This window comes from Salvelinus namaycush, chromosome 3 (genome assembly GCF_016432855.1).
Source record: "Salvelinus namaycush isolate Seneca chromosome 3, SaNama_1.0, whole genome shotgun sequence".
Classification (NCBI taxonomy): domain Eukaryota; kingdom Metazoa; phylum Chordata; class Actinopteri; order Salmoniformes; family Salmonidae; genus Salvelinus; species Salvelinus namaycush.
Genome location: NC_052309.1, coordinates 84154527 through 84167766, shown reverse-complemented (window position 1 = coordinate 84167766; position 13240 = coordinate 84154527). Strand labels below are relative to the sequence as shown.

At 42.3% G+C, this 13240-nt stretch overlaps 1 protein-coding gene across 5 annotated transcripts in view; it reads right to left on the bottom strand.

The window, feature by feature from the left end:
• Positions 1 to 13240, bottom strand: part of LOC120041333 (CREB-binding protein-like) — a 72532-nt gene that overhangs the window by 43861 nt on the left and 15431 nt on the right. For all 5 annotated transcript variants that reach the window (XM_038986275.1, XM_038986289.1, XM_038986281.1 and 2 more), the window contains exon 2: positions 5313 to 5887. In XM_038986275.1, coding sequence (XP_038842203.1) covers positions 5313 to 5887 — 575 coding nt within the window. The remainder of the gene's footprint in view (positions 1 to 5312; positions 5888 to 13240) is intronic.

Below are 13240 nucleotides of genomic sequence, written 5' to 3'. Positions count from 1 at the left end.
CCACAAACCCAAAGGCTCTTTTAAATGCAACCAGTGCCACCATTGCAGAACTATTGTACAGAAAAAGTATTTTGTTGACACAGCATCTAAAATGAAGTATCAAGTCAAGCATTTCATTAACTGCAAAACCACTCATGTCATCTACAGATTGGAATGTCCACAGTGCAAGGTGTTCTACATTGGATGGACAAAAAGACACCTTCAAGACCGCTTAGCTTAACACAAGTACGCCATACGGGTAGGCAATGAAGACTACCCCATGGCAAGGCACTACAAGTCCTTACACCATGGCAACCTGCCTCCCTACAAGTTATGGGTATTGATCATGTTCCAGCCTCAATTAGAAAAGGGGACCATCTTAAACAGCGAAACCAAAGGGAACGTTTTTGGATTTACAAACTACAGGCCACTAAGTAACCTGGTTTAAATGAAGATAGGGATTTCTCACCTTTCCTGTAAGGTAGTGAGAGGTCCATTTTCTGTCATCTAGTGGACATTTTGCTCTATTGCCCTCAGCTATGTTTAGACTGTTGTCTATGTTTTGCTGTGTTCCAGTGTACTATGGAATAGACAGCTCTCCTATTCTTGGCACGTTGTCCAGTCATATTTAAGGTTAGAACTACCTTTCTAGGAGTTCTGATGCTTCTTGCTAGGAGGTGAATTTTTTGATAACATATGTACAGTATTTCACTTTTTAATGTGTATAGTATAGCTTACTAGCTGTTGTCCAATGAATTCTGTAACCACTCCCTCTTCAAATCAGAGCATATTGGAAAACCTGTTCAAAAGAGGACATTGTATTATAATTTCTTTGCACTCCCTGACAAAGGCCATGCAGAGGAAACGCACCGGACTTATTAAACTTTGTTTTCATTGAACATGCCATACAAATAAAGGCATTTTAATTCATTATATGAAGTGCCTTGGTCCTCGTTTTTTGATGACCAATGTACCCCTTTAACTTCACTAGGGTAGGGGGCAGCATTCAGAATTTTGGATGAAAAGCGTGCCCAAATTAAACGGCCTGCTACTCAGGCCCAGAAATTAGGATATGCATATAATTAGTAGATTTAGATAGAAAACACTCTGAAGTTTACAAAACTGTTTAAATAATGTATGTGAGTATAACAGAACTGATATGGCAGGCGAAAACCCGAGGACAATCCAACCAGGAAGTACTATTATTTTGAAAGGCTGTTTTTCAATTGAAAGCCTATCCACCATACAAAGACTTAGGACCCAGTTCACGAGCTCTGTGGCTTCCTCTACATGTGGCCAGTCTTTAGGCATTGTTTCAGGCTTTTACTCTGAAAAATGAGGGAGATACAGCACTTTCAATCAGTGGCCAGTGGAAATTTCCAGACATCAGCCATGCCTGATCGCGAACGCGCCTTTCTTGTTTCTCCTTTCCTATTGACGAAGCTTTTGTCCGGGTTGAAATATTATTGATTATTTATAACAAAAACAACCGGAGGATTGATTTTAAACATCATTTGGCATGTTTCAACTAACTTTTATTGTACTTTTTAAAAACTTTTCGTCTGGACTTAGTGCACGCGCCTTAAGCATTCGGATTACTGGACAAAAAGGAGGTTTTTGGTAAGTGATTAATTTTAATGCTATTTCTGACTTTTGTGACACACTCCTTGGCTGGAAAATGGCTGTATGGGATTCTGTGGCTAGGTGCTGACCTAACATAATCGCAAAGTGTGCTTTCGCCGTAAAGCTTTTTTGAAATCGGACACTGTGGTTGGATTTACAAGAAGTGTATCTTTAAAATGGTGGATAATACTTGTTTGAGGAATTTTAATTATGGGATTTCTGTTTTGAATTTGGCGCCCTGCAATTTCACTGGCCGTTGTCGAGGTGGGACGCTAGCATCCCACTTGTACCAGAGAGGTTAACCAAAGAGCACCTTCCAAAATCTACTATTGTGTACCTTAGCAGCACTTCCCTTCCCCCTCTTTTTACTAGAAGTTGTCTCATGTTGTTGTGCCTACTGAAATGTCCTACTGATTCTCACAGACCACCACATCTCTGTGAATGGCAACAGTAGGTGTCCTCTAGCTGGCGGGGGGTGCTGTATGTAAAGCACGCCTGCTCATCAATGTGGGGATGAATTCTATTTCAATTCAGGAAGTACACTTAAATTACTTTTCTCTTCAATTAGAAACATTTGGAATGAAGATTTTTGTTTGGTCTACTGTCTGAACGAATGGAATTGACCCCAAACCTGCTGCTGATTCATACAGATACTAAGAATGCTGGGCTGACACGCTGGTGTCTGCCACACTTCAGGAGCATGCGTTAGTCTTGTGGCAGCTGTGCAATGTCAATACTGCCAGAGCCAGCTCTTTTATCTAGCAACCACAGCCTAACTAACGTACCATGGCATGTACACAGTATCCTCCACGGCTTCAAATCGCTCTTTCTCCTGGCAGTAGGTTAGATGGTGAAGATACACCCAGGGTTGACCCTGCTACTGTTGCTGGGGCCTAACTATGGAACATTTGCAGAGAACTGGAGACATGATATTACTCCCTGTCAGTATTGTGTAAGAAAGCAATGCTAGACACTCAAGTGCGTGTCAGCGAGCCCCGGGGGTTTGTTTTATGTGGTGACGGCCTGCATGTGTCGAGTGTGTATGAACTAGCAAGCTGGTTTCCCCTTGGTTTCCTGTCAAGCCACAACAGTAGCAGATAAGACCAGTAGACATCCCTGAAACTAGCACTACCACACAACTACTACGCACTTTCCACAAATCAACATATAAAGCTCGTCTTTCTCTGCACACTACTATGCTTTCTCAGACTTGTCATCAGTATATCTCCCTTCACCCACTTATATCCACATTCCAAAACAACTCGAAGCAGGTAAATAGTAGGCCTAAGTCTATGGGATATTAATGAAATACCAAGCTGTAATCAAGTTACAGGCCTAACCATAGAATTCAAATGAAATATATTTATATGGGCCTAACTCTCCATGCTTTAGCCTCAGCCTTACCTACAAGCGAGACAGGCGGGGGAACACATATACACCCAATACACTAGAAGACCTCAGAGCAGACAGCAGGCTGACTCCAGTAGCTCCAACCAGCTAGCCAAGCAAGGGAATCCAGTAGATAACGTTAGCATTGATCCGCTATGGAGACTCCAGTAGCTATAGGCAAAATCCCGTTATTGGAAAAGACTGTTCGGAGGTCAGCCTGTGCTCCTAACATGCTACGAAAGGTCACTTCTGCTGTCCTGGAGGGATGTATTCAACACCCCAGCCGGGTGTCCTGTTCCTCCAACAATCCCAGGGTAAGCTTACAGATAGATGTACATATGGTGGGTGGGAGACAACGATGCATCAGAGAGATAGACCAACAGATACATGTGTACATGTACTGACCAACGGGGATTATAGCGCTCAATCAGTACAAGAACAATGCACACTCACACTGATTCTCACTCACACCCACAGTGAGTATCAAGAGATCAGTCTATATGAGCAGGGAATCCCTGTTCCAAACAGAGACATGACTTTGAATCTAATAGCTCAACAGTGATATGAGCAGGACCGATGATTCTGTCACCAAACCAACAACAAGCTTCCTATCTGGACAGACAGATGTACCAATGCAAAGCACGCATGAAACGGACAATGCCATGAACAAGCCATTTAGAAAGCATTGCTCCCAGAGCACGGGAAGACTATGGGACACAGTAAAGCAAGGACATCATTTCCCATCTGTGTCAAGCCTGGATGAATATAATGAAATTAAAGACAAATATACAGTACAAAAGTTTGGACACAACATTTATTTATTTGTACCGTTTCCTACATTGCAGAATAATAGTGAAGACATCAAAACTATGAAATAACACATATGGAATCATGTAGTAACCAACCATTTTTATATTTGATTTTCTTCAAAGTAGCCACCCTTTGCCTTGATGACAGCTTTGCACACTCTTGGCATTCTCTCAATCAACTTCATGAGGTAGTCACTTGGGATGCATTTCAATTAACAGATTTGCCTTGTTAAAAGTTAGTGTTTGAGCCAATCAGTTGTTGTGACATGGTAGGAGTGGTATACAGAAGACAGCCCTATTACGGCAAAAACAGCTCAAATAAGCAAAGAGAAATGACAGTCTATCATTACTTTCAGACAGAAAATTAAGAACTTTGAAAGTTTCTTTAAGTGCAGTCGGAAAAACCATCAAGCGCAGTGAAACTGGCTCTCATGAGGACCGCCACAGGAAAGGAAGACCCAGAGTTCTCTGCAGCAGAGGATACATTCATTTGAGTTACCAGCCTCAGAAATTGCAGCCCAAATAAATGCTTCAGAGTTCAAGTAACAGACATCTCAACAACTGTTCAGAGGAGACTGCATGAATCAGGCCTTCATGGTCGAGTTGCTGCAAAGAAACCACTACTAAAGGACACCAATAAGAAAATGATTATTTTTTATTTTTGGTTCCAACCGCCGTGTCTTTGTGAGATGCAGAGTAGATGAACGGATGATCTCGGCATGTGTAGTTCTCACCCTTGAAGCACAGAGGTGGTGGTGTGATGGTGCTTTGCTGGTGACACTGTCAGTGATTTATTTAGAATTCAAGGCACACTTAACCAACATGGCTACCACAGCATTCTGCAGCAATACGCCATCCCATCTGGTTTGCGCTTAGTGGGACTATCATTTGTTTTTCAACAGGACAATGACCCAACACACCTCCAGGCTGTGTAAGGGCTATTTGACCTAGAAGGAGACTGATGGAGTGCTGCATCAGATGACCTGGCCTCCACAATCACCCGACCTAAACCCCAATTGAGATGGTTTGGGATGAGTTGGACCGCAGAGTGAAGGAAAAGCAGCCAACAAGTGCTCAGCATAAGTGGAAACTCCTTCAAGACTGTTGAAAAAGCATTCCAGGTGAAGCTGGTTAAGAGAATGCCAAGAGTGTGCAAAAGCTGTCATCAAGGCAAAGGGTGGCTACTTTGAAGAATCTCAAATATAAAGTATAGTTTGATTTGTTTAACACTTTCTTGGTTACTAGATGATTCCATGTGTTATTTCATAGTTTTGATGTCTTCATTATTATTCTACAATGTAGAAAATAGTAAAAATAAAGAAAAACCCTTGAATGAGTAAATGTGTCCAAACTTGACTGGTACTGTATATATAAATGACCAATGCATTTACTCCAGTTTTACAATCACAAATCATAGGCCATGGCAATGAGTTTTCCTGACCAGACTAGTCAAAACCCTAGGTCCCGAGTGAAGCCAGACAGTAAACAGACAGTACATGCACCAACACTCACCTTATTCATGTTGCTAGCCTGCTGGGCGTTCATGGCGTTGTGAGCTCCCATCTGCCCTCCTCCCTGAGCCAGAGTCTCAGCCAGCACACTGCTGCCTCCCGGCCCCACGCCCCCCCCAGCACCCTGCATGGCCTGGACCTGGTACTGCTGCAGCCCCGGCCTGCCCCGTCCTGCCGGCCCCAGGGCCCCGTTCATCACCTGGCCCGGCATCCCGTGTCCATGGCTGTTCATCATAGCCTGGTTGAAGCCCACCATGGAGCCGTTGCCTTGTTGTCCGCTGGCGGGGCTTCCTTTCTGGGCTTGGTTGGGCGAGCCCTGGCCCATAGGGACTTTCCCCATCATGGGGCCCATGCCACCGGACCCAGCACCCCCCGCTCTCAGGAGCTCAGACAGCTGCTTGTGTTTGGCGGCAGCGTCAGGGACCATGGAGCCCAGGCCCCGGGGACCTCCTCCAGGCACTCCTCCCCCCCCGCCAGGGGCACCGTTGGAGGGCATGCCCATCAGGCCACCCAGGTCCCCATTGGGGATCAGCTCGTCTGGGAGGTCATTCTCCAGGTCGAACAGCGACACCAGGTCTAATGGGAGAAAAATGTAGTTTAGAAGGCGTGGTTTCTACACCTGTTCTCTCAGTAACTTTCAGTCATGATTTGTCTGTTGTGCTTGTTTGACAAGAAACTGTCCCCAAAGGAAAAACACTCATACAAATGAACAAATCAAAACAATTTCTACAACTACAAAAACCTTCTATACCTGTCATACTCCAACCTGGCAGAAGCATTGCTTCGCAAAAAAAAGTAAGACTGCAGTGTCAAAATCGAATTGTTGCTGTCAACATTAAAATGAAGGGAAAGTCCCCACAGAACAGAATAGTATCCAATTCACAGATCGTCAAAACGGCAGGCAGAGTGAGATAAAGGCTTAGGCCAGTTTACTATCAGCCTGTGTGACTGTTAGCCTGGCTGTCAAAAGTGACCAATTGTCCAAATATAGTCCAGGAACAGAACGGATGACAGTCCTGCCTTTGCACAATACACACAAACACCCTTACTGAAAGTCACCATTTAGTACTGACGAACACAACAAACACACAACCTACACGGACCGACACACACACACAACCTACACGGACCGACACACACAACCTACACACACACACACACCCTACACACACTAGACACACACCCTACACACACACTAGACACACACCCTACACACACACTAGACACACACCCTACACACACACTAGACACACACCCTACACACACACTAGACCTACACACACACTAGACACACAACCTACACACACACACAACCTACACACACACACAACCTACACAGACCGACACACAATCCCAGCTGCTGGATATGCTAGCTTAATCTACCTCTTCTCTCTGCTACTGGAGTGTTGCCCACATGCTAATCTAGGACTGAAGAACTGCAGTCTGCTTGGAAGCTGTGCCAAGACTGTGTGTCTTGGCACCAAGGCAATTCCTAAAAATAGCCTAGCCATGTACCTGGGTTTCCACTGGGAAAACGTGGCGCCTGACATTTGACTGGCAGCATTTTAAATGTGCCTAACATTTTTGAAATTTACCGGACCCATGTGCATTGGGTGCGTAACCCAATTAGGGCGTCCACCCACGGTGCTCAGAATGATATCTGTCAGGTCAGAACCTTGTAATACCAGGATGTAGGATGGGACATAAACCTAACAACTTCAATTACTAATTTCTCTTTCTCTTGTTCACCTAATAGCAGGAACAACTCCATCTAGTGGTCAGAACCTGGTAATATAAGGATGTATGACGTAAAAATAAACCTAACAATATCAATAACTAATTTCTCTTTTACTGAGAATACGTTACATGGGATGAAGCAATAGTCTGAGCCGCAGCTCAATACTACTAGTCTGACAGAGAACTGATCATATATACTCGTTGTTGGGGAGGGATTGGCAAGGGGTGTGGGGGGGTCCAGAGGTGACTTTGGACCATTTCATTGGATTCATCATGTACTATATTTATTAAATATTATATATTTTGAGGTAAAATTACACTATAGGGCACTTTGAAGCAAGGTAAGACATGCCTCATAAAACGTTCAGGTTTCAAACAATTAAGTACGTTTTCAAAATGCATACTGCAATGCTCCTTGCAAAGTGCCATGTGATGCACTGAAGCCTGCCTATCGTCGCCTGTGCATTTGAATGGCGAAATCAAAAGCGTGCTTCAATTATCATCGTATATCTTTTTAAATCATGGACGTCAAAACAGTTTTTAACAAGCCATTGTACTTAGAATTGTTGGGCAATGATTGGGCTTGTAAAAGCACGTTGCACTCCAGCAGCAACGAACGATATGTTGGAGTTGCAGCAGCAGCTCGCGCACTGTCTGATAGATTTTCTTCTTAGGGTCTGTAAGCTGTGCGTGTTGTGGTGCATGGGTCAGCTGTTTGTTCACACGCACCCACCCAAATTTGCTAATAACCCATCCGCAACCACCCGACTACATGTGATAAAGTGAAAATCTGAGGCCCACACCCAACACGCAAATATAGAAAAATGCACTCCAGGCTACAGTCAGACTGCAAAACGATTATCTGACGGAGGGAGTGCAGGATATTGTTTTGCCTGATTTAGACAATTTGGTAGGCTATTTGTTAGTTAACTTGACAAAAGAGAAGCTACGTTTATCTAATTATAGACATATGTTGCCTTTGAAAACTAAATAAACTCTTGCTCAAGAGAATAATTTAATATAAAAAGAGAATGAATGCTTCAAATCTAGTTAACGTCGGTAAAGTTCTCGGTCATCTTTCGCGGAGCAAAGACATTCAGGGACTGGGGAGAAAATACTATAAAGCAGAAAAAAAGATTGTGCAAAAATGTCAAATTACATAATTTTGACCCGTTGCAAAGAAAAAGCTGTGAAATCGCCTCAACGTGTTTCTAATAATGTTTCAGTTGGGCTTCGATATTGTGCATATTGTGTGTGGTTGAAATACTAAATCAGCTTTTATGCTGAAGATAGCCCTTCTACAGATCGTATCTGAGCATTGCATTCTCTCAAGATGAATTTTTTTTTGCCTACATTTTGTGAATAATTTGACTGCAAGAAATGCTATGTTATTATTAAGGCTATAGCACTATTTGCACGGGACCAAGTATTACCAGAGAACATTGGGCATTCTGGGGTATTAAATACATAACCATTATTCCAGAGGACGATTCAATATGTTTTTTCCCCCCAAACTGTCACCTGTAATTCTAACTTTATTTTTTTTAACAGTTGACGAAAGCCTGGAAGCTTTTTCTAGGCGTGAAGATATTTCAACTAGTCCAGACGATGACAGGCTACACTGATAACTCCAGCTTGGTTCCCAAGTTTCTAAACCATCTTTGGTATAGTGTCACCATAATTTTTGTATTGAGGAAGTGTGATCATAATCATTAGGTTATTTTAGCGACCCGCTGTAGAAGACGTCCTAAATGCCCTCAGCCTACACCTGGGAGCTAAACAGCTAACTTGCATTTGATATGCGTTTTTAGGCTATGGATGAGAAAGTGAACTTGTTCCAAACATTTAGCCCGGTTGAATGCTGCTTTGCGATCTATTAAAAGCAAGGGTTGCATTAAATAGGTGCAATATTTGTTAATGATGCATTTGGCAATGTTTTATTCATTTGCACAAAACGTATAAACAAAAACATTCATTGTCAAAGTTAATACATGTAAGTAGAGGTCGGCTGATTATGATTTTTCAACGCCGATACCGATTATTGGAAGACCAAAAAAAGCCGATACCAATTAATCGGACGATTATTTAAATTTCTTTGTAATAATGACAATTACAACAATACTGAATGAACACTTATTTTAACTTAATATAATACATCAATAAAATCAATTTAGCCTCAAATAAATAATGAAACATGTTCAATTTGGTTTAAATAATGCAAAAACAAAGTGTTGGAGAAGAAAGTAAAAGTGCAATATGTGCCATGTAAGAAAGCAAACATTTAACTTCTTTGGGGTAGGGGGCAGTAATTTCACGTCCGGATGAAAAGCATGTCCAGAGTAAACGGCCTGCTACAAAGCCATAAAAGATAGAATATGCATATTATTAGTAGACTTGGATAGAAAACACTCTGAAGTTTCTAAAACTGTTTGAATGATGTCTGTGAGTATAACAGAACTCATATGGCAGGCAAAAACCTGAGAAAAGATCCAACCAGGAAGTGGGAAACCTGAGGTTGGTCGATTTTCAACTCAGCTCCTACTGAAGATACAGTGGGATATTGGTAATGTCGCACTTCCTAAGGTTTCCACTAGATGTCAACAGTCTTTAGAACCGTGTCTGATGCTTCTACTGTGAAGTGGGGCCGAATGAGAGTGGATTGAGTAAGGTCTACCATGACCTGAACATGCGCTGACCATGTGAGAGCGAGCTCTGTTCCATCGCACTTCTGAAGACAAAGGAATTCTCCGGTTGGAACATTATTGAAGAATTATGTTAAAAACATCCTAAAGATTGATTCAATACTTCGTTTGTCATGTTTTTACGGACTGTAATATAACTTTTTTTACTTTTCGTCCATACTTTGAGTTTGGAAAGTGTACTGAACGCTAGAACAACGGGGAATTTGGACATAAATGGACATTATCGAACAAAACAAACATTTATTGTGGAACTGGGATTCCTGGGAGTGCATTCTGATGAAGATCATCAAAGGTAAGTGAATGTTTATAATGTTATTTCTGACTTCTGTTGACTGCACAATATGGCGAATATATTTGTGTCTTGATTGGGCTCTGAGCGCAGACTCAGATTATTGCATGGTTTGCTTTTTCCGTAAAGCTTTTTTGAAATCTGACAGCGGTTGCATTAAGGAGAAGTGCATCTAAAATTCCATGCATAACAGTTGTATCTTTTAGCAATTTTATTATGAGTATTCCGGTAAATTGATGTGGCTCTCTGCAAAATCAAAGGATGTTTTGGAACTTGTGAACGTAACGCGCCAATGTAAACTCAGATTTTTGGATATAAATATGAACTTTACCGAACAAAACATAGATGTATTGTGTAACATGAAGTCCTATGAGTGTCATCTGATGAAGATCATCAAAGGTTAGTGATTCATTTTATCTATATTTCTGCTTTTTGTGAATCCTCTCTTTGGCTGGAAAAATGGCTGTTTTATTCTGTGAATAGGCACTCGCCTAACATAATCGTTTGGTTTGCTTTCGTCGGAAAAGCCTTTTTGAAATCGGAGACTGTGGCTGGATTTACAACAAGTGTATCTTTAAAACGGTGTAAAATACATGCATGTTTGAGGAATTTTAATTATGGGATTTCTGTTGTTTTGAATTTGGCGCCCTGCAGTTTCACTGGCTGTTGAAGAGGTGGGACGCTACCGTCTCACGTACCCTAGAGAGGTTAAGTTCCTTGCTCAGAACATGAAAACATATGAAAGCTGGTGGTTCCTTTTAACATGAGTCTTCAATATTCCCAGGTAAGAGGTTTTAGGTTGTAGTTATTATAGGAATTATAGGACTATTTCTCTCTATACAATTTGTATTTCATATACCTTTGACTATTGGACGTTCTTATAGGCACTTTATTATTGCCAGTGTAACAGTATAGCTTCCATCCCTCTCCTCGCTCCTACCTGGGCTCGAACCAGGAACACATCGACAACAGTCACCCTCAAAGCAGCATTACCCATGCAGAGCAAGGGGAACTACTCCTCCAAGTCTCAGAGCGAGTGACATTTGAAACGCTATTAGCACGCACCCCGCTAACTAGCTAGCCATTTCACATCGGTTACACCAGCCTAATCTTGGGAGTTGATAGGCTTGAAGTCATAAACAGCGCAATGCTTGAAGCACAGCGACGAGCTGCCGGCAAAACGCACGAAAGTGCTGTTTGAATGAATGCTTACGAGCCTGCTGGTGCCTACCATCGCCCGGTCAGACTGCTCTATCAAATCATAGACTTAGTTATAACATAATAACACACAGAAATACGAGCCTTAGGTCATTAATATGGTCGATTACGGGAACTATCATCTCGAAAACAAACCGTTTATTCTTTCAGTGAAATACGGAACCGTTCCGTATTTTATCTAACGGGTGGCATCCATCAGTCTAAATATTGCTGTTACATTGTACAACCTTCAATGTTATGTCATAATTACGTAAAATTCTGGCAAATTAGTTCGCAACGAGCCAGGCGGCCCAAACTGTTGCATATACCCTGACTCTGCGTGCAATGAACGCAAGAGAAGTGACACAATTTCACCTGGTTAATATTGTCTGCTAACCTGGATTTCTTTTAGCTAAATATGCAGGTTTAAAAATATATACTTCTGTGTATTGATTTTAAGAAAGGCATTGATGTTTATGGTTAGGTACAGTCGTGTAACGATTGTGCTTTTTTCGCAAATGCGCTTGTTAAATCATCCCCCGTTTGGCGAAGTTGGCTGTCTTTGTTAGGAAGAAATAGTCTTCACACAGTTCGCAACGAGCCAGGCGGCCCAAACTGCTGCATATACCCTGACTCTGTTGCAAGAGAAGTGACACAAATAAATTCATGTTAGCAGGCAATATTAATTAAATATGCAGATTTAAAAATATATACTTGTGTATTGATTTTAAGAAAGGCATTGATGTTTATGGTTAAGTACACATTGGAGCAACGACAGTCCTTTTTCGCAAATGCGCACCGCATCAATTATATGCAATGGACAGGACACGCTAGATAAACTAGTAATATCATCAACCATGTGTAGTTAACTAGTGATTATGATTGATTGATTGTTTTTTATAAGATAAGTTAAATGCTAGCTAGCAACTTAACTTGGCTCCTTGCTGCACTCGCGTAACACGCAGGCTCCTCGTGGAGTGCAATGAGAGGCAGGTGGTTAGAGCGTTGGACTAGTTAACCGTAAGGGTGCACAATTGAATCCCCGAGCTGACAAGGTAAAAATATGTCGTTCTGCCCCTGAACAAGGCAATTAAACCCACCGTTCCTAGGCAGTCATTGAAAATAAGAATGTGTTCTTAACCGACTTGCCTAGTTAAATAAAGGTGTACATTCGCCGGTGCCCATTTTATTTATCTGTTTTCATTTTTTTGGTGCAAAAGCCAGCTATTAACGACTAACAAACACCCTGCCGTGTAGCCCATTCTCACACCTTACCATCCCAACTCCACAGCCCCAACACATTACTGTCTCTCTGCTGTAATAACCGCTGTATACCCCATCAATAACTGATACATGACAACGACAATGACTTCACTGTATCCGTTAGGAAGTTGTTTGTGTGTCATACATGTCTGAGGGGAGAGGTTGCACTGCGTTTCAACTAATAGGCTAAAAATAACATGCCTCATTAACTGTAGTAGTGCTGAAGAGGGGTTGGGTAGGTGAGGAGGTTCTCCAAGGGAACAGTTGAACCACTTCATGACAACTCTGGCCTTGTTGTGTCTGACAGCAGTGAGAAGTCAGTCACATAGTGAAGCTGTGCCTGAAATGAATCGGCACTGAGGCCTGGGTCGTGTTCATTAGGGCACCCGGTAGCAAAACGTTTTGCAATAGATAATGAAAACAAAACCAAAAAAACATATTGGACAAGTTCATATTCATATAGCACCTCCCTCTTTCACTCAGTTGGAGCATTTTCGTCCAAGTGAACCCGTCCCAGGGCTCGACTGACCAGAGCGTTGAGGGGAACTCAAGAACAATTATGTGCGTGTATGCAGAAAAGGGTGACTGACATACAAGAGCCTGGGCTATGGGCTTCCCTCCTCTCCAGTCTCCAGAGCAGCAGGGAGCATTCTTGTGGCTGGCTAGGGCCTTTGGGAGGAATGAACTCTGAGCGCTGAGTAAACACAACACACACACAAATAGAGAGAGCACTAATGAGGC